At 40.0% G+C, this 26,722-nt stretch overlaps 1 protein-coding gene across 4 annotated transcripts in view; it reads right to left on the bottom strand.

The window, feature by feature from the left end:
- kcnab2a (potassium voltage-gated channel subfamily A regulatory beta subunit 2a) overlaps positions 1-26,722 on the bottom strand; it is a 99,558-nt gene that overhangs the window by 41,258 nt on the left and 31,578 nt on the right. For 2 of the 4 annotated variants that reach the window (XM_026167683.2, XM_026167684.2), the window contains exons 2-3: positions 19,914-20,078; positions 16,629-16,670 (exon numbers count right to left, since the gene is read on the bottom strand). In XM_026167683.2, coding sequence (XP_026023468.1) covers positions 16,629-16,670; positions 19,914-19,990 — 119 coding nt within the window. In that variant the 5' untranslated portion in view covers positions 19,991-20,078. The remainder of the gene's footprint in view (positions 1-16,628; positions 16,671-19,913; positions 20,079-26,722) is intronic. The other 2 variants (XM_080301786.1, XM_026167685.2) reach the window with 1 other exon arrangement.

Raw genomic sequence — 26,722 nt, 5'->3', positions numbered from 1 at the left:
CAGCTTGATCAAGAATGAACTGATTAAGTACAACAAAACGTCATCAATTCATCTATATTCACCACGTATTAGAAACTGATCTGATTAACAGTAACAGGCACACTCAGGTGAACGGAGGAGGAACATGCAAGAGTGAACAGTAGAAACATGATAATGGTTGCAGGTTGAAAAGTAAACAGCACATTGACTGCAGCTTGGTGAGACAGTAGATGAGAAGCACACTCTCAGTAATATAATACTGAAGCTTATCTGAGTGGATCAGCGAGTGTGCCAAGGAGATAATTAAAAGGGATGCCATCAGTAGCAGACACGTATAGTAAAGCAGTCAACGAAGAAACCCTCCATCAAAGGAATCCAGCAAACAGGCTGCTGCTAACTGACAGCTCTATTCTTAGATTGGCGACCTTTTGGTCTACTAGACTTAAATAGAGCCCTGAGGGGGAAAAGGTGGTCTAATTGAACTGAAATCTGATTTAAGTTTCACACTGTGGACAGAAAGCAGAGAAAACAAGCAACAAATGACCTTCTGTGAATGCTCCTTCCTGCCACAAAGACAGTGAGAAGTATAGAGGGACCTTCTAGTGACAAAATACTAATCATACTCAATGTCAGGGTGACAGGGAAGAGATTTGGGGACATTCCCTTCACCATCAATGTCTGCTCATTTTTAACAGAGCAGATGAATACACCAAGACACCGCTTTAGCACAGGGTATGGTTTATGCATTTGCCACCACTGTGGTAGAAACATGATGCCACAATCCACGCTGCTCTACTCCAGGACTCCCAAGAGTTGTGACATGTGGAAGGTACTGACAATTGGGAAAGGCCGGGAACACGAGCTTACGCTGTCAGACACAGTCTCTTCATAATATACATCCTCCCTCTAGGTACCATCTTCCGCAAATTTGATCTTCAGTTTCACTGTTTTGCTGATGACACCCAGTTATATCTCTCTTGCAAACCTGATTCCTCCCTCCCACCTTCCTCCCTTACAGAATGTCTATCCGAGTCAAAATCCTGGTTTACCTCTAATTTTCTAAAGCTCAGTGAGGATAAAACTGAGAGCCTCCTTATTGGCACCAAATCCAACCTTTTGAAGGCAAACCATTTCTCACTCACCATCGATAACTCCACAGTTTTCCCTTCTCCTCAGGTTAAGAGCCTTGGTGTCATCCTAGACAGTTCACTTTCCTATAAATCTCACATCAATAAGCTCACCCGTTCTGCCTACTTCCATCTACGTAACATTAACAGATTGCTTCCTTCTCTTTCCACCCAGTCTACGTCCATTTTTGTCCATAGTCTTGTTACCTGTATTGACTACTGCAATTCTCTTCTGCATGGTCTCCCCCAAAAATCCCTCCATAAGCTCCAACTGGTTCAGAACTCTGCTGCTCGCATTATCACCAGAACCCCCTCCTACCAGCACATCACCCCTGTTCTTCAGGAACTTCACTGGCTCCCTGTGAAATTCCAGATAATTTTCAAACTTCTTCTGCTCACCTTCAAGGCCATTCATAACCTGGCTCCTCCTTACCTTTCTGACCTGTTAACCACTACCTGTTCTGCCCGTTCACTTCGATCTTCTTCTTCTATCCAGCTTACTGTACCTTCCTTCCGCCTCACCACCATGGGAAGCAGAGCTTTCAGCTGCTCTGCTCCCAGGCTGTGGAGTGGAACTCTCTGCCCCCAGAAATAAGAAACATTGGTTCTCTCCCCCAGTTTAAATCCCAACTCAAAACTCATCTGTTCAAATCTGCATATTCACTGTGAATCCACTGTTTGTTAATTTTATCTTGTGCTTTTGTTTTATTGTTCTTATTCTGCCATTGTTTTACTAAGTGTTTTATCCTATTGTAAAGTGACCTTGGGTGACTTGAAAGATGTTCATAAATAAAAATTTATTATCATCATCATCATCATCCTTTACATGTACACTGAACCTTGACTAAACTCCCAGAGTCACAGGAAGTTAGTGGGAACACTTTACTTATTCAATTCTAGAAATCCACATGTTTTTTAAAAGGAATCAATATAATCCTCTATAATCATATTTATCTTACTGCACCTCCTGCCATTTTCTGCAGACTGCCCAACTCCCACCATCAAAACTACACTGCAACTTTCAATGTTCATTTTAAGAGACCTGTAAGATGTCTAAACTAAAAATGACACCACACACACCAACGCTTTCTAATTAACAAATACAACAGGATCTACGAACCGTTACAAAAATACACCAACAAAAAATATGTTCAATCCAATAAATCACGCCTGTCACATTTACTATGATTTAATAATTCGCCACAGGCACATCTGCCAACTTTCTTTAGACTGGCAGTATGTGTTTTATTCCTTCTGACTATATCTGGAAAGCAAAAAAAAGGACCAAAAGCCCAGAGAGAAGGAGAAGAGAAAAAGAAATCATTAACTATGACTGACACCTAATCACTGCATGATGACATGACTGTTCTCTTTAAGAAATGTTAGCAGGCATTGCTGTGAGCATGCCTGACAGATATTTTAGGAGTATACACCTACTGCTGCCAAGTGAAGAGCTGATAAGTAAATCCTTTCTTCAGAAAAAAAACAAAAAAAGACTTCCTAGTTCCACTTTTTCAACATGCAACACTTCTGCAGCAGAGTCAAGACAATGCCAAAGGGGAAGACTTCATCAGTTACTCATAACTTAATAAACCACCTCAGTGTTTAATTCATTACTCAAGTTTTCACTTGGATGACGCATCAAATTGCACTGCAGTGGTCACACTGCCTACTGGCTTGGTAATGAACTCCGAGTCAAAGTCATTTTGAACAAATGTGTGCACTTTCAGGATCTCCTGCAGTCTTTCATGCACACTTTCATCGGGGTTCTTTCCCCAGCACCATTATCGAGCAAAAACTGGCCTGAGCATTAACTGCTTTGTACTCATTCATCACAGAGAACATTTGTAATGAATTAACTTCTACTCATTGTTTGTTGCAAGATAAATCAGTCGTGACAGATGATGTACTAAAAATAAGTAACTCTAATCTTCACATAATGCCTTAGAGTGTGGCTGTTAAATTGCTAATTAGTGACAATATGTTTAGGAGGAACACAGTAGGGTGGCTCCAACCGTGTTAAACTGTTCTGCAGGAGTAAAGAGCTACTTTTGGATTAATGCTTAAAGGAAACAACCAAACAACACCTGAAAACCTTTGAAGTTCCTACTGTTAGATCTGGACTCAGTAGTTGGTTGTTAGTTAGCAGTGCTGAGCAAATCTTATTACAGTGCCCTTTCTTGTGTGGGGGCCTTAATCTCCTCGCTTTGATTAAGTGACTGATTTGAGGATATCAAAAAAAGAAAAAAAAAGAAAATCTACTGAGCGTCTAAAATATCACAGTGAGTGAATGCAGAGGACTGCTACGGCCCTCATTCAGTGTGTGTGGGGGAGGAAGAGGAGAGATAAGCTGAATGTTCAGAGCAGAACATGTGTGCTTCCCTGATCACGACTGCAGTCGACTAAAATTCGCCAAAACCAATAACAGCACCTTTTTTCAGGCGAGAGACAACAAAGAAAACAAAAGATTGAAGAACAACATTCAGTTTCAAATTTACCATGTAACAGCTGCAAATACACACAAACGGCTATAAAAATGTATTCCACTTCTTACAATCTTATGTCCTTTATTACTAAAACTTGGAAAAAGACCACACACACACACACACACACACACACACACACACACACACACACACACACAATCAAAACTATTGACTATGTTCTGCTCAACTCAACAGCCTTGGTCAGAAAGAGGCTTAGGCCCATCGATGTTGCTATGCCATAATGAAGCCTCAGGAGTCTGTTCTGGCCGTACAGGAGCTCAGGCAACTGCTTTCTTCCAAACTATAGCACACATACTGCAACTAAGACAACTTCTTTAATGAACGGAGCATCAGAAATTTCTCTGACCACAGAAGTACTGTTGGGTACGGTTGTGAGCACTGATTCTTCGGCACAACCGCAGTCTTATCTCTAAAAATAGGCACTGGCTCTCCAAATCAATTCCACACACTGAGCACAAAATACAAAGAATGCCCTTGGCGGCTGAAAGGGGAAAGGGACCTCCAAAATTGACATTTGTCACTGGCGTGAGTGTTACACGGAGTCTTTCACTAATTCGCTTTCAGGGGCAGACAGTCTGCGCCGAGTCAAGATCGGTACGTAAACTAGCAAGTCTATAGCCCTAATCCGTCCAAGCTAGTTTAGCAAGCAAAGGCTTCTTGTAGTCAGCTATAAGGACTACAACACAAATAAGGATTCCCTTTAAGCGTACAATTAAACAGGGTTGTTATCCAGCTATATTCTGATTACCCAGTCCTTCAAGATGGGTAATCAGAATATAGCTTAAGAATATCAAGTCAAAACTAGTTTAAGCGTTTCATCTCATGCTTTCTCAGACTTCTTCTATGCACATTCAGTATCTTACTGTTAATTTACAAAAGCTTAACCAGGGATCTCAGCTCATGGCCACACCTGTATCATATGTAACTTAACTCCACACACTTGTGAGGATTTGAGTAACCATGTGAAAAGTATAGCATCCCCAAGATGGTGTGTGTGTGTGTGTGTGTGTGTGTGTGTGTGTGTGTGTGTGTGTGTGTGTGTGTGTGTGTGTGTGTGTGTATAAAAGGGCTTAACAGAGTTAATGGAAAGAGAAGTGAGGTCAGACAGATTGACAGTGTTGATCGACAGATGCTTTTCTAACAGCTTAATGCATCCCGAGGCTGTGTCTGAACATTTCTAATTGAGTCACTATGATGAGGATGTAATTAAACAGCAGTATTCCAATTTCTTTATGTGTTATATTAGCATCAAGACTTTGTTTTCTTTCTCTACCGTTTCATGGTCTGAATGAACTCAACTGTGACAAAGATGTACTGGAGATTTGGAATAGCCATCACAGAAATACAAAGAAATGTAGAAAATTAGGTCTAGCTCTTTGGCGATTCTGGGATTTCCTGGGGAAACAGCAGAGCGATGGTCACATCTGCGAGCAACGAGTGCTGCAGTTTTTAATTCTCCAGTGAACATGGCAGATTCCCCGCAGACAGCTGGGCTCAGGAGGAGTTGTCATTTCAGCTGTCCCCGCTGACACGTCTAACGGAGCAGAAGACGATCAAAAAATAGAGGACAGGAAATCCCTGTTCTTATGTAATATAGTCATAGTGGCTCAAATTTAAAATTTAAAAAAATGCTCTGCAGGAAAACACGTTATTATATTTTAAATATGGCACATGGTAACTTTAGCATCTCATGTACAATGCTCATGTGTATAATGGGTTGTATACTTGTCTAGAAAACAAAATAACACGTTTCTGGAGCATATTGTGGAATAAACAAACCAAGTACCGATTTCACAGCCATGTGAGGCTTTCAAACCCATAATTTGAGTAACAAGGTGTGCTTAAACCAAACATAGCTGATTTACACACTATCTGGTAGGAAAGAGAAGGCAAGAGAGGGGATGAGATGAGGAAGCAGAATAATCTGGTCTGTTCAATGGGAAATCTTCCCGCTTGCCTGTGTGCATTTGTCATACCTAAGGAAATCTTCACATAGCCAAGTGTTGCTAGGCAGAAATATTCACTACTGCACACATTTCAATGGAAGGATGTACTACTCGAGCCTAGCATTCTGCTTCCAAACGGCAGCTATACTGATGAAATTGCCTGGCAAATTTTATGTATTTAACACGTGCATTGAAATTATATCACAAAATCCACTGACATATAAAATGCAAAACAGGCTGCGACTGGAGACCCATTTTAAGTTATCTACGAGCACTGTGACATCTCTGAAAATCCACAGATCTTAAGACCAACAAAGACCATCGCTTTCGAGCAAATGCCACTCAAAGTTAAGCATTTGATGGTCCTGTCACACAAATGCTGAGGAGTTAAACTGAGCTTATGAAACAGATGGTTTGTATTTTATTCTTGGCTGCTGATTTGCTGACCCTGAATGGGCTGTATCCCTAGAACATAAAGCAGTATAATATTATCAGACAGTTGTTAGTAAATCCCCAATCTTGGCATCCTGACAGGCCAAACCTTTCTCTGCCTGAGAGCTCAGTCTATAAAAATAAACTAAAAATATAGTGCATGATAGCTCGCAATATACACAAATGTTAAATATTATCAGCAGAAAACAAGAAAAATTACAAGATTCTGAGGTAAACTACAAATCCATAGGCTTGAATAAGTAGACTAAGGCAGCAGTGGATATAGAAACTAAATAACTGTTCTAAAAAGCAAAAGACAAACCAACAGAGCAAAGCATAGTCACATACCTTTAGCTACTACAACCATGACAAATATGTGGAAAAGGCCTGGAAGTGTCCTAGCATAAAGCAACACAAAGAAATGTGCTCTGAAGGTTTAATTAAACACAAAGTAAGCTGACAATTTTGTCAAAGCTGAGATTTACATTTTATAATACCGCAACACCTGCAAATGAGCACCCAGTTTTGCTGCGTTTCTGAAAAGTCAGTCAGGTGTGTAACAGAAAATGTCCCCATGCATTAAAGTTGCAGCAATCGCAAAACCACAGAAATGTACTAAAAGCTTCAGTGAACTTTCAGTCTTTACTAGGATAGGGTACCCTTTGAATGAAAAACATTTTTGGTTAAGCATTTCCAAACCATAGAGGCACACAAAAATATGCGTGTAACACTTACTAAATGTTAAGTCTTATACCCATCATTATTCTAGCTGCCTATGGACCTGGAGTGAGAGATTTACCAGGAAGAAATGGTCGTGGTTCTATGAGAACATTTTATTTAGATATGAAATTCAACAGTTTAGGATTTGTGTGCCAAATATTGTTCTTAATTTTTAAAAGGATGCAAAATGACTACATCCTAAAGTGTCTAAAACCATGAGGACTATCTCTTGTCACTACTTGGTTTTTACTAATCCCTGGCAGCTTTAACACAAATGCAAAAACACTTTTGCTGAGATAGTTAGGACACAAAATAGCGGAGAAAGAACAATGTGAACGGAGAAGCATAATCACTAAATATTAAAAGCAACACATTTGCAAGGTTTCCAGATAAGTATGATGGAGGAGGGCCACAGATGTCAGGCGGTTCCTACCATTTAACTTGCAGAACAGTAACAGTAACGGGGCGGTGTTATTAGGAATGAGAGAGTACTCAACTAGAAAGGAATCAGTCAAAATAATCCTGCTTGTAATAACAATTCAAAACACGTTCTAACAAATAGTGAATAACTAGAGAGGCTATATAAAAGTAATATTGTCCAACAGGGTAATGATAAGGCTTGCACTTACTTAATTTAAGACTGCTCTTGACAAACATCAAAGTTCAAACTGACAGCTTTTATACAGAGCTATTCTACGGTGCTTTAAACAGCGAGCCACATTCACTCAAGACTATCTTCTATTCTCACACCACACACCCGCAAACAAATGACAACAGGGGCTTCAATATTTTGAGGACGTGTTGACATTCAGACTGAACATGTGGGGACCGACCCACTGACCTTTCAATTCGTGGTCACAGTCAATATCCTGGGTCACAGCTGTTCCCTTTATTGATAGAGGTAACTTTTTATTCTGCTCGTAATTCTATAAAAGTAGCTCATTATGTTGTGGCATAAATCACTCAAAGTCTTTGAATACCAGCTGGTTACTGCGTTGGATCTATACTGACAAAGCTGATAATCAGTTATTAGTAGACAGAAGAGTAATTATCTACGACAGCCTACATACTAGATAGCTGCAATGCTGAAAATCCATATGATGACCTTACTGTGTTGCAATATGGTATTGTTAAATGAAGAACTTTCAATACCAGATATTCAAAAAAACATAATGTACTAACATGTCACAAGTTATGGTCTTTAGCTGGGTTTTGCTGCTATAAATGACTATTAAATGAAAATATAACATGAATCAAAGCAAAAGACAATTGTGTAATCCCCGGCATTCTCACTTCTTGTGCCCACGCTATATCTCTGACTAGAACATTTTGACAAGCTGTCAGACTAGGCTAGCTGGGCATAGCTCAAAGAGGAACTGGAGAGGTCACTACTGGAAACCAAATCCATATCACTCCAAGTACCGAAACAACAGCTGCTATCCCTGTGACTGTAGCATGACCCTCATCAAAGAATTGAGTCTGTGAGGCAGCGTGCTTGAGGTAAAACAGTTGATGAACAGGTTAATCTTCAGCCTGTTCATCTCCCTCCAGCTGCAGCTGTGGATACGAGCCTGTTGCTAAATTTAGAACTTGAGTAGGGGATTGCCTGAAGAAAAACGTCACAGATGCCCGGGCTGATACACATGCCGCAATGCCCTGAAATTGAGAACAAAAATAAGCATTTAGACTGCCTCTGTGCAGATTTGCCTTTTCATCACCAAAAAGGTTTGTGCATGCGCATGAGAGGAAAATAAGTGAGTGTGTGGGTTAAGAATGAGACACAAATGTTTGGATATCAAAAATAAATGGTTTATAATGCTTTGAGGCAAAAGAAAAGAAATTACCATTACTGCCAGCACTGTGATATACCTCATCATAGGCTGGCTTTTTAAATTGCTTTAGTTATCTGTTGTTCTGGTTTTAATACCAAGCTAGACATTAGCTGGACATAATGTTCAGCAGTGTAGGAGTGCAAAGAGTGATGCTCTCACTGTGCTCAGTGACTGAATTATAACATCAAGTGCAATGAGAGGCATCTGTGCTACTGTTCAACTTCACTATGAAAGTGGAACATCTCCACCACCTAGTGGGTATCTGTTGCTATTAACAAAACATCTAGAAGAGTGTTTTTACATGACTGAGGTGGACAGCAATGACTACACCGAGATCTGCTTTTCAATTTTTTCCAACGATGGGAGAAATTTGATATACACAAAAATAAAATTCTTGTTTTTTTTCCCTTTCAAAAAACTTCTGCAACACTCAAATTAAAAGAGTTGCATAGAAATCATCTTTAAACCAAACACTTAAACTGCTCATTAGTGAAGCTGGATTCCCCCCCCTTCATTTTAGAATTGCATGCTGAAGTGGTTGACTTAGTGTGGCTTTAGTCTATCTGGTCACAGTAGTAGATAGAAAAAATAGATAAGTGGGAGACTGAAGTTTGGCATTTATAAGCAGTTTTCCTAAGAGAAACTACAGACAAACATTCACCTAAGAAATTTTAAATCTGCCAAATCTATACAGAGGGAAGTGACTGATACAGCATTACCTGCATTACCTATGCCTACTTTTTAATACGGTCTTGACCTTACTGTGTCAGTGATACACTTTTATCAGCTTTGATGTCAGTCTGCCCTCTGGTGGCCAACAAGTGTTCAATGTGGCATTAATAAAATAACATGTAGCACAGCATTTTTATCCAACCGATTCAATCAAACTGTTGTAATTCACAACAAAAAAAGGTGAAAAAAAAAAAAAAGGTGAAAAAAAAACGATCCTCCATATCAAATCAGAAAGGTTTACTGTACATCAAGAAACAGTTACTCTCAGGTATGAACCCCCCAGTGGATGTCAATACTATGTCCATTAGTATTAGGTCACTCCAGAAATCTATACTCATCCAGTGAACCTCCATATAGCTCCGTATACACAGGCTTCCTGTCTCGCCTCACTGAGCTCAAGCTGGCTCCTTTACCCACTGGCTGGCTCTCAGTCCGAGGACATGAACGCTAGGGAAAGTTTTCCGGTGTCCAAATGGGCCTGCTGAGTGGTAGTATTACGTTTCAAGGGCAACATAATGGAAATGGAGTAACCTTTTACCTTAAGTTGAAATGCACAATATTGACAACTTTGAGGAAATCCCCATAATCAAGATGAACAGTAGTTCATTACTGTTAGTAAGGATATTTGAACATATTAATAGTCTATTGATTAAGACCATAGATATTTGTTAAATTAATTTAAACCTGGGAAAAACAACAACCCCACCCTTGTCTTGTGATGAAAAACAATCCACCCTTCATTAGCATTCGACTGCGTGAAGAGGGATCGTGTGTACAGATGTCAGAAAGTTAAGAGTAAGAACAGTTTAACTGTGATGCAGTTGCAATGCTGGCCTGCCTTATTGGCCACACACCTGAAATAATGATGAGTTTGAGTCAGAGGTTGTGTGTACTTGCTGACCCAATTACACTCCTAATTACAGGAATTGCAGGAGATCACAGTACAAGAAACAGTATTCTGGCAGGATTTCCTCTGTCTACTGAGATCCTGTTTAACCATTCATATTGATTCAATACAACAGCACAAATAAATAAATCCCACAGATATATTTCAAGACTTCTGGACTGCACACAATATAAATAATAAAAACAACAACAACTCATATAGTAATGCTACAACTTACAATCAGTACCGATGTTCTTTAATCCTGATACTCAAAGACTTGCACACGCCGTCTGCATGACTAAACTCCCTGTCTACATGCATCCTCGCAAAGCTGCAGCTAAGCCTGTCATGGATCAGTGACTGACTTTTACACAACACGGGGGTAACTACAGGCAAGGTAACATGCCAGATATGGTGACATACAACGCTACCTGAAGACGACAGTAAAACCTGCTCACCCCAGGCACGGTAACAGCAGCCAGGCATAGTCACTGGTCAGAGTCAAAAACAACAGCAGCCGTGCCTGAGTGTGATGAAACCTATCCGTGTCCGCGACAATAACATCATCAGCTTAACAGGCCATATTAGCCAACACAACAGCCGCTAAACCGGCTGCTGTCAGCCCAACAGTCCAGAAAATAGTTTTCTGTCACTCTGCAGACGGCATGAACAAAAGGAGCGAATGGTCCAAATTTTTCTTTTTTTTTGTCTTCCTGTTACAGCTTTTAGAAGTGCTTAAATAAGTAAGCTTACACTTTAGAAACAAAAAATAAAAATATTTCTAAAATTTAATTCATGGCCTTCTACTTTTGTCAGTCTGTGGACCAACAGTGACAAATATCAACATTTGTGTTACAAGGCCTGCATACAGTGTTGTTGATAATCTGATAATATTTTGCATGGTACCATATTTATTAATATTTAAAGCTTTTGTGATGTAGGATGGATTTTTCATATACCACAGAAGGTTTAAATTGTTTAGATTAGGGACATCATAGAAATTTTAAATTGAATTTGAAATCAGCATTGTCCTCATGCCAAGAAGGCAGTTGTCACTTCACACTGAAACAGACTAAGGTAATATTATTACTCTATAAACATTTAAACCTGCAATTTAATACGTTTTACCCAAGCCAAAACAAATACACAATGTCAAATCAAATATTAAAAAGGGCAGAATTGGCAACTCCAGGTAACTCTGAACACACTTGAAGTAGTTACTTATTCATGTTTGGCTTGTGAGGCAGAGTTCTCTGCACAGTCACCAGGAATGATTAACAGAAGAAGAAGGCAAAATATATGTGATCAAGGGAAAGGAAAAGGAAGTCTGAGTGAGATTTTAAGGGGGCAGGTAACTCCTTACGGAGCAGTCTGTCCTTCCCATGCAGTTGGGCAAATATGCCACCGACCTAGATTATTAAAATAAAACCTGAGCCCCAGTACCTTTGCATGAATGCAGCCTGACCAGAGGACACAGCAACACTGTGCTGCTACTAACAAAGAAGCGGCAGATAAACACTTTCTAAAGACATATACGTTTGTGGTGACAGAAATTCATTTGTCTACTTAAAAAACTTCGACAGAAGCACTAGCAGCTATAAGTTCACACACACACACACACACACTGACACACACCTGATCTGTCTATTCCAGCTGCAAAGCTGCTCTTACCTGCAGCTTCTCAGCACCCACCACTGTCCCAGTCTGGTGAGTATCTCAGTCCCTCTCAAGCTCTGCTTCTCTCTTACCTGTACTTCATGCCTGTCTGATAGGACACACACTCCTCCAGGGCAAGGCCATTCATCTTCAGGAAGTCTTCCATGTTCTTAATCTGAGCGGCGACCCTCTGTTCCCGGAGTCTCTGCAGCTCGGCCTGATCAGTGGGCCTGACCGGTGGCTGATTCAGCCCTTGGTCCGAGTGGTAGCGGTTGATCCCGCTCCGGATGCTCTCGCTGTATGACATAGACAGCATCTTGCCACTGCCGCTGCTGCTGCTCTTCCGAACACCGCTGCCTGCCGCTGGCGGTTTGGTGATCTGCAGGTTTTCAGGAGGACAGTAACTGGACTTGCGCTTGCCGGGAACCCCCCGGGGGGCACCGGTGTACCCTCCCGCAAACATGCCACCCCTCCCTCCTTCGCCTCCTCCTTCTGATGCTGAGGCAACTCGTGCAGAGAAGAATAAAATAGTGACACGGACAAAGCTGGCAAGGGCCGACAGGGGACAGCCACCTCCTTAAATAGCACCTGCTCCCATAAAAAAAACAGAACTCCTGCTTGGGGCAGCACACGGCCATGCATCCTGTAATCAGAGTCGCACAACATAGCCAGCACCACCCTCCCCTGACAGGTTTACAATGGCAGGGTTACACAGGGAGCATTCAGGTGACTTGCTGGTGATTAAGGAGCAGGACGCAAGAGGGCACATGCTCTCTGCAAAAGAGGAAGCATTTAAACATGCACCAAGCAACAGGAGGGGGCACATTCCTTCTCCAACTTCTTGCAAGACTATTAAGGAGAGCCAAGCTTTCTGAGTAGCCCACAATAAAGTTGAGCACATCACTGAAAATAGGTGTAAGCAGGAGATCAGGACTGGAATAAAATGTAAAAAATAATTTGAAACAACTGCAGAATATACACATGCCACAGATGCTTAATATAAAGCTGGGATTCATTGAAGGTGCTTGAGATTAGTTTAAGGCAACTCTGCTCCCCTTGGAAATACACAGTCCTCCTTCCTCATCCTCCATTCAACTGCTGCATCATTCAGATCTTAAAGAAAAATATTATGCTGAAATTAATCAACAGGGGGCAGCACTGCATCAAGTCCACTATCACTACAAGAATGTAACTTAATGCCAAATGCACCAGTCAGCAATGACCACAAAGCAGTTTTTCTCAGTAAAAGCCACGTATCACATTGTCAGACTGAAATTTTATATGAACATTATTGCTACATAGGTCTGAAAGCAGGAAACAACACTAGATATACACAAAACAGCAACGTGGTAAATAAATGGGTGCTGAAAAACATTTTTTTTTTTTAAAAAAAAGGCTAAAAAAAAGGCTAAAAAAAAAAGTAATTTAGTGACATTTAATAGGACAAATAAATAAACACTAAATAAAACCTACAACACTACAAACGGATCTTTTCTGTATCCTTAACTACATTCTGTCTAAGTCATTGTACTTTCTCTGTTACCCCCACCAAAAAAATTTAAAAAAAAATTTAAAAAAAAAAAATCACATTTCACTGACAAATACACTTGAAGAGTAGCCTCCTTGCATCTGGACACACTTTGGCGCAAAGAACAAACCCTCATTCTAAAATTAAAATTTTTTAAGCAATAATCTCACACCATATACAACAAACTCAATAAAACCAACTAATCATCGACAAACTCAAAATCAACAATAAGTGAGATTTTGATATAGGTTTTTTTTTTTTTATGTCAAATTGTTGACACCATTATGATATCTCGGGCTCTTCCCTTAAACTACTGGTTTAAACTACTAAGACATAAATATAGGAAGACAATTCAGGCTAGGCAGCATGCATCCACACACCCACACACTCTTCAGTCCACGAACCCCTCACACACACACAGAACACACACGCACTCGTGTGATCATGAGTGCAAATCTTTCCTCAAACTCACCCGATTTCTTGAAGGTCGGCTCATGAGCGAGGTTATGGAGTGCCAGTCTGCTCTTATAAACACACACTGCAGACAGCGATGGAGCAGGTCCACCCAAACTGGGAGTGTCTTACTAGGAAACGTCTAAACCAATTAGTGAATAAGCGAGTGCATCCCTCCCCTCACCATTTGGACCTTCGTCTATCACTGCAACCAACACCTCTCCTCTTCCCCTCCCTGTGAGATCTCATAGAAGAAATCCATTTATGTCGTTTAGTGGCCCGTCTTGTTTCTGCTCACCGCAGCAAATAATATCAGCCCTGAATTATTCACCAAAGCTTTTGCACTAAAAGCCTCTGATTGTTGTTCCACAGGAAAGAATACTAAGAGCTGGACAGTAATGAGTGGCTGAGTGTTGCACGCACACAAAACATAAACACACACACACGCACACACAGTCAAGCAAACACAGACTATATGTGTATGCACAGAAAAGAACAAACCACCGGGCATGTTCAAGTACTCTCTAACAAAGGCTTTATGAAAACCACACCAGTTAAGGACCCTTGCAGCATCTCTCTACATCTCAGTAGCCTTGTGCTGAGTCCAAAGGCAAAATTAGAGGGTGCTAGACTATAATGACCGCCTGAACACAGAACTAAACAATGATATCTGTGTCTGCCTTACAAAGAACAAGGGAACATGAAATTTTAGGTCTAAAGTTCAATTTTAACACACACAATTGTGGCAAACACAAGTGATCCACATCAATATGCTGGAAAAATATGCAAATGCCTCTGGATGCATTCTTTCTGTACTGTGTAGTCACACATTTTTCTGAAAAAGCCACTATGAACCCATCTACCTGCTGAGCTACTTTGGCATAATGACTCGAAAGATAAGATGAGTGACACCACTGAAGATGACGACTTTGGAAGCCAAGCAGTGTTTTACTTCGAGGGGGGGGGCTCATATCTGTATATGGAAGTTTTCATACAATCACTACTGCACTATAAGTAATACTATAAGTACGGTAAGTACTACTAATAAGGAACAGATCGTTTTTACTAGAGCATGGACTCCTGAACACTACACAATATTTTCTTTATTTTAGCATTAATGTATAACTCTGTTTGGTTTCTTTAAACGTGAAGTCCCCCGGGGATGGGATGTATGTTGTCATTTTCCATATGCACATGACGTATCATTTGAAAGGATCTTACAAGTAACACATTATCCAACTTCATTTATCAAACTAAAAGGGTCACTAAAAATTCATAAAAATAAACAAACAAATAAATAAATAAATCATTGAACTCCAGTTACAAATCTGAATAGCACATATTCTTAGAAAGTCTGTAATGCATGCTTAAATTAAACATTTACATTTTCTCTTTCAGTCAACCATCTTTACCTTTACCAGGAAATAACTCAGTCCGCTAAACACTGTCAAATGCTTTAAAACAAGACAGATCTTTTTCAGTTTTGCTGCGTTAACAAAAAGCATGTTCAGTATATAATCATAGTCCAGCTCTGGACTGGCTAAGTCTTATAGTAGATGCAAACAGTATGCACAAAGTAGAGCTTGTGCTTGAAATGAAGAAAATTTTGACACATTAAAACAGAGCAGTCATGCACTAGTGGATACAAGGAAGTTTTTAACAGCTATATTAATCAACAGCATCAATTGTGTGTAGCAGAATTGTTATTATATGACTACAGAAACGTGACAATTAATTAATTTGATGTTTTGATGACAACAGTGAAGACTTAGATATTGTTCCAAAATCTCAAATAGGTATTCAACTGGGTTGAGATCTTAACTGTGACTATGAAAGTCACATTATTTCCATTAAACCATTCAGTGACCTTATGAATGTGGGTATTCTGGGTTCCAACAATAAAGGTTGCAGAGCACATCTGTACCACTGTAGAAGTTGTACTAGCCATCATGGTCCCAGTCCTGCAGTTTGTGTGCTACAATGTTGAGATTACTGACAGGAATGAAACTTTCTTTCCCAGCATAAGGCCGTTTGGCTGTCAGAGTGATTGACAAATGAAGATGGGGGGCTTAATCAATACCCTCACATAGGCCAGGGGAACAGCTAGAGGGACCATTTGCACTTTAAAAGGACAGAAATGTAGAAGGCGCCAAGATAAAAATCCGATAGGGAGCTCATTACAAGCACATCCATATAGTCAGGGGTTTTTATAACTGGATCAGCAGAATATGGCCTGATATGAGACCATAAAATATGATCCTACAGTAAAGCAGCCTAAATACTGACCATCTAAAACCTCACTACTGTCGGAGTGAGTACCAAATACCATCATCTCTGCATCTATAGCATGTGTTTTTTAGACTAAGGCGCATTATGTTCAGCTCTCAAGGGTCCAAAAGAGGTTGAAGAGTATGGATGGAAAAATTATGTTGTGCACAAAGTAAAAAAAAAAAGGCAGTAAAACAAACTTTGTAATTGTATGTTGAAGCTTGAGAAGTGAGACTGTGGGTGTCACTGCTGAGAAGAAAAAAAAAAGAAAGGAAAAGAAAAGAAAAAAAAGACTAAAGACCAGTATTGTCGATTCAAAGGTTTTATGCGCAACCTTGCAAAGAAATCCATCACCACCCCTATCAGGTTTAAACTGGATAGTGCACTGCCAGCTAAATAGTAGATGATAAGTGTTATCTACTGCAGAGGATGGATGTATGGTTTTAAATATCAGAACAGCAAGTCTCTGCAGCAAGGTTAATATTATAGTAAACTAAGAAAAAAAAACCCATTTACACTGCACACATAAGAAAATAAAATAATGTCAGACACACAAAGGTACCTGTAGAACTGCAGCTGTCGTTTGGGGCTCCCATAACGAGCGCTGAAGATAGCAAGGGAAAGGAGGAAAAAGGAAAGCTTTAGTTAATAAAAGCAGGAAAGGAAAGTAGTGTTAGCAGTGGCAAAGAGTTAGATGCAGACACTAAGATGGTGTTGAGTGTTAGCCAGAGAGGGAACAAAAGTAAATACTGCATTATAAGGAGCTTTCCCAATACATTGTTTGTTCTATATGTTGGCTCAATGAGGATATGTATACAGATAATGTATAACACTCAAATTGAGATGACATTATTAATGCGAGTTCGAGGACAAAACATAAAACAATCATAACAAATTCATACTGTAGCTATGTACACATACAATACTTAATGCTTTATTTTCTTTTGAGTCCAGGCAACATGACTTACGCCTTGAAATAAACTGTTCCCAACAAGTACCAGGGGAAGAAAAACAAACCAAAAAAACCCCCTAACACACACAATATAGTTTTATGAAACAACTGAACTAGAAGCATTTTTTACTGCGGGGCGATCGTGGCTCAAGAGTTAGCAGTTCGTCTTGTAATCAGAAGGTTGCCGGTTCAAACCCTGGCTCCGACAGTCTCGGCCGTTGTGCCCTTGGGCAAGACACTTCACCCGTTGCCTACCGGTGGTGGTCAGAGGGCCCGGTGGCACCTCTGTCAGTGCGCCCCAGGGCAGCTGTGGCTACAATGTAGCTTGCCATCACCAGTGTGTGAATGGGTGGATGCCTGAAAGCGCTTTGGGGTCCATAGGGACTAAGTAAAGCGCTATACAAATACAGGCCATTTACCATTTTTGATTAGTATATATTACAATTTAGTTATTTGGCCAAAGTAGTAATTACACAGTAACCCTTCACCAGGTTTAAAATCATAAATCATTGTTTGTTGGGAGCTATATGGAAGCATTATGCAGGAATGCATAATGAATGTGTTTGCTTAATCTACATGACTACATAACACTGAAAAACCATGTACATTTTGTTTTGTTGTGCAAGTTCATATTAAACAAGTACTGATGGAAAAATAAACACCGTTTAGTAAAAAATATATAGATGTGCTATCAATATTTCATCAGTGTAACCATGGCATTACTTTACATCTATCATCAGAAATAAAGCAACACTAATAATGCAGCTGAAGTTGTTGCTCCATTTTAAGCCATTAATTTAGTCAAATGCAATACTTATGCAGTGACTCTTATTGATGATTGTGAAACTGTGGACGTGAGCTAGTACAGGTGAAAAGCTCAAAGGCACAGCTGAGCTAGTTAGAGACCACAGTTAAACTCAGTAAAGACAAAAATGGTAGGTAAAGATTTCCTCTCATCCACTTCCACTGTTCCATTACATGAATCCAAAAAGTGCTCTTTAACTTCTGTGCTGTGCAGATCGCAGAATATTACAGCTCCTGCATCCTATCAGTTCATAATGAATGCAATGTTAAATTCACACAGAGAACTGATTAACGAAAATGAACAAATGAAATGCTTGAGTATTTGGCGCCACTTGCTGGTGAAGTTCCATAGTACATGATAACACACAACTTAGTCCATTAGAGTAGAATAGAATAGATCTTTATTGTTACACTGTTACAAGACCAATGAAAGACAGTTTGGCATCTCTCCATTAGCAGTATGTAGATTTTTAGATTAAAATCACTTCAATATAAAAAAGATAAAAGATACAGATATATATTAATTCTGTGTGTGTGTGTGTGTGTGTGTGTGTGTGTGTGTGTGTGTGTGTGTGTGTGTGTGTGTGTGTGTGTGTGTGTACCCTATAGCACAAATTAGGTGTCCATTTCACTTTAGCAGAGGTGTACAAGCCATTTTTAGAGAACAGTAAAAGGTTATATATGCACACACATATTATACAGTTGTCAGAAAAGGTTTACATACACTCATGCTGGGCATGAATGTTTGGTAATTTGGGGTTTTGGTGATTTCTTTGAATTGTTCTCTTACCATCGTGGAAAGACTGTTCAGCATTACATCTTTAATGACTTAAAAAGAAAAAAGAAGAAGAAGAAGAAGAAGAAGTGGGTGCACAAGTCTGAAAATATTTTGGATTTTCTCTAATCCACACAGGGTCAAAAGTACACATACAGGGTCATGAATACATCCCCACTGTTTAGCAAGTTGCTCCTTGACTGGACAATTTTTGGTATCTGTGGATGCATCGGAGAGCAACTTAATAAGTTATTATCATGCCCAAGGATATTTTGGCACGCAGACTGGAGCAGACAGGGATTGAAACACCAATCTTCTGATTAGTTGTTCTACCACCTGAACTATAGCCACCTCAGCAGTAGTATTTGTAGTCCACAAATTTTCAATAGGACTGAGCTCTGGGCTTTGTGAAGGTCACTCCAGATGGTTAATGTGAGCTTGCTGAGCGTAGCGAGCCAGAAATATGCTAGAAGCTTGCTGAAGGCTACCAAAGGTGTTTGGCTCCTATGGGACATATAACCAAACATTAGTGGGGGTGTAGTTATACTTTTGACCTTGTGTGGATTAAATTAAAATCCAAAATGCACCTAACTCTTGCCTTTTAAAGTCAATTTAAAATGTATGCTGTACACTCCTTCCACCTTCGGAAGAGAACAGTTCAAAGAAATCATTAAAGCTCATTCATGTCCATGATGAGTGTATGTAAACTTCTGACCACAACTGGAAATACTGGTAACTGTGTACATGCATGTGAAATGGGGGACAGTTTGTGTACTTACTTTCTCGGTAACAATAACACAGGCTACAGATTTTAAAGAAAGCGCAAGTGCCTTAAACCTGCATTTTTTCTAATAACCACCATAGGCGAAATCTGTGTTTGCAAAAAGATTTCCAGTCCTATAGAAGTGACTAATTTTGGTTCATACTAACTGAAACACTGTTCATTTTGGTAAAACTGTTCATTCTTTGTGTCAGAAAGAAGAATTACCCAAGCTTTAGCTAACTTGCGATTAACAAATTGTAAGAAAATGAGCAAGTAGCTTGACTTTCAGCTCCGCCCCCTACGTCACACCTGATTTTAAAATAGCCAGATGGCAAGAGTGAAACCACTCATCCTGAGGCTTTACAAACCAATAGGTGACGTCACAGTTTGTCTTTTATACCGTCTGAGGGAATATGATTAAACGCCCACAGGTAAATCTTTCATGTCTAATATCTATACTAATTCATACACTTAATTTGACTGACAAACATGAACTTACATGTGACAAAATGTGTTTGCATCTGTCTGTCTGTGTTCGCATCCATCAGCTTACCTGTAGATCATGCCCGGTGAGCCAGTCTGTCGAAGGGAGAGGCGAGCGGGGGAGTCTGTGGTAGATTCAGGATACATGGAGGCAGGAGGGAAGGGGGATGTGGCCAACCTGCCGGGGGTGGAGTTCTTTCACAGGGACCACAGGGTCTATCACTTCTCAGTGCCTCTGAAAGAGAGCAAGCGTGTGCACTGGTTATTGACAAGCTTTTTGTCAACATTAGAATAGTAATAAAAAAACAAAACAAATAAACATAAATAAATAAAATCCCACCCTCATTTAACTGTAAAGCCATTACATCAGACTGAGACTTCATCTCAGCAATTCAAATGTTTCAGATATCCGTTGCATGTTTAAATTGAAGCACACAATTCAGAAAACTTTAGGTTTTCTAATCAGAAAATGAACTACAATACTGGCACTCTTTTAGCGATAGTAATGCCAGTAACTGGCCTTATTCTTAATCAGCTCCCTTATAGACCAATTATCTATATGGAAAAAAAAAAAATGGCCTAGACAGTTTTTCAGCCTCAGTACAAGTCTTTTGTTATCTCTGTGTCTGAACACATTTAAGAAACAGAACAGAAAAGAAAAGAGTTCCATGTGAATCACTGCCGTGATTTTGATGCGATTGTTTTGCCTGTCAGTGTCAGAGAAACATGCCAACATTGATAAAAGGAAATGATGTGCGCTGTGGCATACAACTGATGGACTATACAGAATACCATCCGTAACTGCAACACTGCAGTTCATTTTATTTTTCCCTGAATAGCTGAATATAAGAACCGCATGCTTGGGTTGTGTACACTAAATAAAACACATAATCCACAACATGTCACATTTCCAGCTACAGAAGCCTATTACACTTGTTTGACCACCCACATTAAAAGACTGTATGAGGTCAAATAGATTTTATCTGAAACCACACACCCCTGAAAGAATCAGGAGGAAACAGGTTAATTAAACAAAGGCACACAAGCCCTCCCAGAACAGCAGCAGCACGTATAACTGGATAATGACCTTGAATGATCCAATTAGTACGTCAGTTGAGCGCTGAAGCTGGTTGGTGTATCGGAGGTAAAACGTAGTCACGAATAAACACCTCTCCAGATCCGATTTGCCCCAACTATCCCATGCCAAGTAAATGTGCCACTTTTGCTTACACTTTGAACCCAAACCTAGAAAACATCCTGTATTAAGTAAAACAAGAATCTTAACAAAAGTAAATGGCCTGTATTTATATAGCGCTTTACTAGTCCCTAAGGACCCCAAAGCGCTTTACATATCCAGTCATCCACCCATTCACACACACACATTGGTGATGGCAAGCTACATTGTAGCCACAGCCACCCTGGGGCGCACTGACAGAGGCGAGGCTGCTGAACACTGGCGCCACCGGACCCTCTGACCACCACCAGTAGGCAACGGGTGAAGTGTCTTGCCCAAGGACACAACGACAGAGACTGTCCAAGCCGGGGCTTGAACCGGCAACCTTCCGATTACAAGGCAAACTCCCAACTCTTGAGCCACGATCGCCCAAAGTAGCTGGGTAAGCCTGACACCTCCAATTTTCACAGGATTTGTTCTCAACTACACCACTAGATGGAGTCACGTCCTCATTCTGTAGACATGAGCTGAATGAATAAACCACCAGACCAATTTAACCTCTTTATTTTCCTCCAGCTCAGTGATACAAAGTGAATATCCTAACAGAGATCTTGAGCAATCAGGAAATGACCAGTTCATACAGCAGGATAATTAAATGCTCCTAGTCCTTTGATAAAATACAGTAAAAACTAAGGCCGAGAAAACGAAATGCACACACACTAACTCCTTAGTTCATCAACCTGCTTCGTACTGTACATTTCAGTGTTCCCTACAGCAAACCACAGCTGATTCACTGCTTAGAGCAACTTGATTCTATGAATAATTCACATGTCTGTTGGAAAAGCAGGCTATTGCTGTAAAGAGGTCTGTAACAAGCGAGCTGGGCAAAGCCTGGGTGGGTTGTTATGTATACACACACATTGAAATTAACAGCCATTACCGTAAGTTAAAAACAAGAAAGTATTTCACATTGACATCATAGTCTGTGATGAAGAGGAGCGGCACTGATGTTAACCCAGTTTTCTGTGGACATAAGAGGGGTATAGAGGAGGAAGCATCTATGTCACCCTGACAGAGCTGTGAGCGGAGAACCTTACGTTACCCTATTTCACCAGTGGCTGCACTCACGTGACTCATGGCTCGTAACGGACATCGTAATGTTAACGTGAAGGTGACTTTCTCCTCCCATCAATTTCCCAGGCAGCGAATACATGTCCCATGTTCACAAGGACGCGTTTAACGCTCCCTGCCCATTCATTTCGATCATGACACAGTGGATCACAGGTCATTCCAGCTATCGGATGATGATGATGATGGCATGACCCTGATGGGCAAAACGCATGACAGTAGATTTACTAAACAGCACAGCAAAGTCCTTGGGGATCATCATCTCTCACTGATGTGGATCAGAGGACACATTGTTTTGCACACAACCCCATTGACTCGGATTGACAGCCAATAAATACATGTTGCATGTAAGATGATTATCAACATTTAAGTTTTCCAGCAAGGTTGAAGGTAAAGAGCATTTGTAAAAAGCCACTCCGATGCTATTGCAGTCTTATATTTTGCAATATTTGACAAGCTTAGGACAAAAACATTATTTAAGAATATATTATTGTACATTATATGTTGCACTATGTGGAGAAGTAAGAGTTTTTCCAGTTTTTCCACTCTAACCTTTACAGCAAACAGCTTATGTGATTCTCAGAATTCTTTGAGAGTAGTTTGGAGTTTATATGAAATAATAAACAGAAATCAGATTGTTTTAATGGTTAGAAAGGGAAAGAACAATAGCTCCATGTAGGAACATCATCATCGTCAAAGCACTCATATCTTACTGGCCATAACTCTTACTGTAACAATGAATCCAGTCAAACCCAATCAAAAATTAATGAAAGCAACGCTCCATTCTAGGAGTCTGACCTGTATACAAGCACAAATAGCAAATGCCCATTAAGACAAGAGCAAAACATTCGTAATTCAGTTAACCTTTAAAGCAAGCATCACACTTAATGCAGCATTTCAGATTTTTTAAATCTATGACAAATGCTACATCGCAACACAGTTATCATTGTCAATTACAATATGAGAAGACAGGAAATTACAGCAGTAATCAAATCTTTAACACCGAGGACAGGATATAATGCATGCTGAAGACATCAGTGATCTGATCCACTCAGACACAATTAAAGTAACAATCATAACAATAGCACAGAACTCATGCATACCTGCTGTGTAACAGTTATTCAGACAGTTGGTAGCTATTCTAGTTTAGATCAGGATACCACTGTCTGGTTAAGCCTCCAAATTTTAATGTAAAGCAATTGCAAGCTCCATTACGTCACAAAACAAACATTTGTGAAGTGATGTGATAGAAGAGTGGAACAGAAATTACTATGCTTTGCTTTGTTCAATAAACATGGGAGCAGAAATAAGGAACAGAGGTTTGACTTGTAGTTTTATGTAGTTGGTTATTATATATTAAACCCATTAAGAAAATACTTTTACTGTGCGACTGTAGCAGATTGTAGAGCAATGCACCAGTCTCTCAGAGATGCCTGTAGAGAGCTGCAGTTGGAGAGGATGCTGCTGCTGACTGCAGCAATGCGGTACACTACAGACTCATCCAGGCTCAAGTTAGAGGGCTCGGATTTGCTGCACTAATGGGCCAAGGTGCACTTTGCAGATTAAAACTACAGACAAGGAAAGAGTGTTAAAGGAGAAAAAAAAAGGAGGTGATATTGCAGAAAAACTGTCCCATTTCCCAGATGGCTCTTGTTGTAACATGCGAGATTAGACAAGCAAAGAAACTGTGGGTATGACGAAGTCTGGAAGTATTTACTACGATTGCTGTCAAGTCCTCTCTACAACCTTCAAACTCTAATACGCTCCTGATAAAATTCCTGCTCATGCCAAGTACATTTGAAACAAAGGAATCAATGTGCATTATGAACAAACAAAACAGACTTCCTAGTTTGTATTTGATCTTTTCAGTGGTGCCCTGTAGCAAGCAGCAACACACCCACACCAACGCAGCCCCTTGCTTTTCTGATGCAGTGTTTCAGGTGATCTCAACACTGCCTGAAGCATCGATAGTTATGTGTTTTCCAAATACATGTTTACAACAGTGGTGGGACAGACTATTGATACGGGAATATGTCTTATGGTTTCCTTGTGCAATATTTATTAAATACATTGCAGCGACAGTATGGATGTTTCCTTTTAAACAAATTTCCCTGTCGTTTTGACAAAACCCAAAATAAAATTATGAAGAAATATTTCATAACCCCTGATGGTGATCAAATTAAATTAAGCAACCCATGGTGAAGAAGAAACTCTCAGTGGCAAATAGCAAACAGCATGGGAAGCTAATCACAGAGGTAATTAACTGAATTCATATATTACAGTTGAAAGATAATGGTAATGCACACAAACAGACACTGTAGCAAATAAATACATAAAAAAGGCAAAAGTACTAATTATTTATTTTTTAAACAAATACTGTGATGTATTACAATAATTTTGGGGCCTATACTGACTATACTGAGTCCCACAGCTAGTTTCAAATACAGGCTGACCAAACCAGGGTTTTTATCACTGATACCAATATTTGATGATATTAGCCAATATTTTTCTGCTTCAGACACACAAAATCTAAATAAATTACACATTTTTATGTGTAGTTATTTATGAGGCCTTACTAAGATAACACAACAATGCAGTTTAAAAATTATTTTATTTTGACAAGTTGTGGATTACTCGTTTGAGTCCCTCCTACCACTCTGGGTAGAACCAGAACTACCGCCATAATCTGTGTTTTGCTGAAAACTGACGGATTGACAGATTTGATAATAATTTTATTATTGCTCAGTGCTTAAGTGCTCAGACTTGACGTAGAAGCTTCCATGTTATGTTCAGCCCAAACATGATGTAAAAGAGGCCAACAAAATGACTTCCAGAGAAATGAAGTATTCCAATCATCCATCCTCTTCTGCTTAGAACAATTAAGAGTTAAATGTATTTTAACTGGTAAATATTTATTTTAGCACTGGTTACAAAAATCTGCTAATGCTAAAATATGGAGAGAGGTTGTGGTTAGAGACTTGAGACTGAAATGAGAGATGGTGCCTCTTGTGACAGACATCCATCTACATAGCCTCTCTTAAGCTGGCCTCATACACCGGTCTTTTCCAAACAAAATGCAAAATTGAGTCACAAAAGGCAGTTCTTCATGCTTTCCATCCATAAATCCACCTACACCCAGCCTAAGTGAACTCCCTCTTGAGACGGGGCTTACGTGAGCAAGGCAAGCAGGCAGGCATTGCTGGCCTGGAAAGCACAGTATAGTCCTGTCTAGTATGTTGACAGCTGCAGAAAACACACACACACACACACACACACACACATATATACAGAACCGAGCAGATGGCTGCGGAAGAGGGAGACAGGCTAACAGACGAGAACTGCCGGGGATATCCTACATGGGAGATCAGTCAGGCAGAGAGAGAGAGAAAAACTAACCTAACCTTGTTCTCCGGCAGGCTACAAAGAGGATTCAGATGGAATTTCCTCTTCTTCTTCAACGACATGCATCAAAGGATGAAAGTCAAACCCATATTAAAGATGTGAATCCATGCTAGTGCATCATCTTTACCCTCATCATCAGAGAGACAGTTTATGATTTAATAAATGGCCTCCTCTCGGTTAAGCTGTGGAGGGCCCTTGATTACAGAAACAGTGCAGGTCACTGCCTGCCAACTGGGAGGGGGGAAAAATAGCTAAGGCAATTTGCATAAATAGCCTATTTATACAGCAAACTTCTGATACAAATCCTCCTCCCCCCAGTTAAAAGAAGCTAAAAGAGCAACTGAGAGCCCTCCTGTCAGGAGTCATTAAATTCTAGGACAGCTGCAGATGTTGTCCACGCAGACATTTCCCACATATTATGGTTAAATTTTAAGCCATGTCCATCATCAGCTGCTGTGACTGGGCCTCAATAGATTACAGTTTAGAGGCAACTGTCTAATATAGGGCGTTCTACACTCAAGTTATAATCTTTAAGACTTGAATTCTATCAAATCTCAGTTTTGATACTATATATGGTGTTCGTTTTTATTTCCAGCAAAAGTCAATTACTGTTTTTCACTGGCATTGGCCAACGCAAACACTTTGGTCAAACACAGGTAACAATAAAACAACAAAAAGCAAAAATAAGATTGATCATTATGCTTTCACTGCTGTAACTGAACATAAATTAGCTGTGGATTATCTGAAGTCAATTATGTACCTGCCACTACCTGCTATTGTACAGCATGAGACATATAGTGCCAGGCTGCTTTTATCACTTACAGCATGAAGATGAATCAGCACTTTGTATGTCTCAGCTCAACATTTCCGTTCCTTTGTGCTGACTTGTAGTCTATCCCCAATATGAAAGCATAGTGCTACAAAAGCTCCCACAGAGATACTATTCACTACAAACACAAGTCAGGTTTTCAGACCATCTGTGAATATGAGAAGAATGAGCGCAATACTGTGAGGCTAGTTGGCGAAGGGACTGCGCAGCTAACTTGGGCCTGTGAACCTGTAATGAAGCATTTGTTAGCACTGCAGGGAGAGAACATGCTGCAGTGAACCAGGAGCACAGTGAAGAACACTGCAGTAGAAATATGAAACTACCGGTAGATTTTTATTGTTCTCAG

This window comes from Astatotilapia calliptera, chromosome 5 (assembly GCF_964374335.1).
Source record: "Astatotilapia calliptera chromosome 5, fAstCal68.1, whole genome shotgun sequence".
Taxonomy (NCBI): domain Eukaryota; kingdom Metazoa; phylum Chordata; class Actinopteri; order Cichliformes; family Cichlidae; genus Astatotilapia; species Astatotilapia calliptera.
The sequence above is the reverse complement of the archived record's forward strand: the minus strand, read 5'-3'. Positions and strand labels throughout refer to the sequence as shown.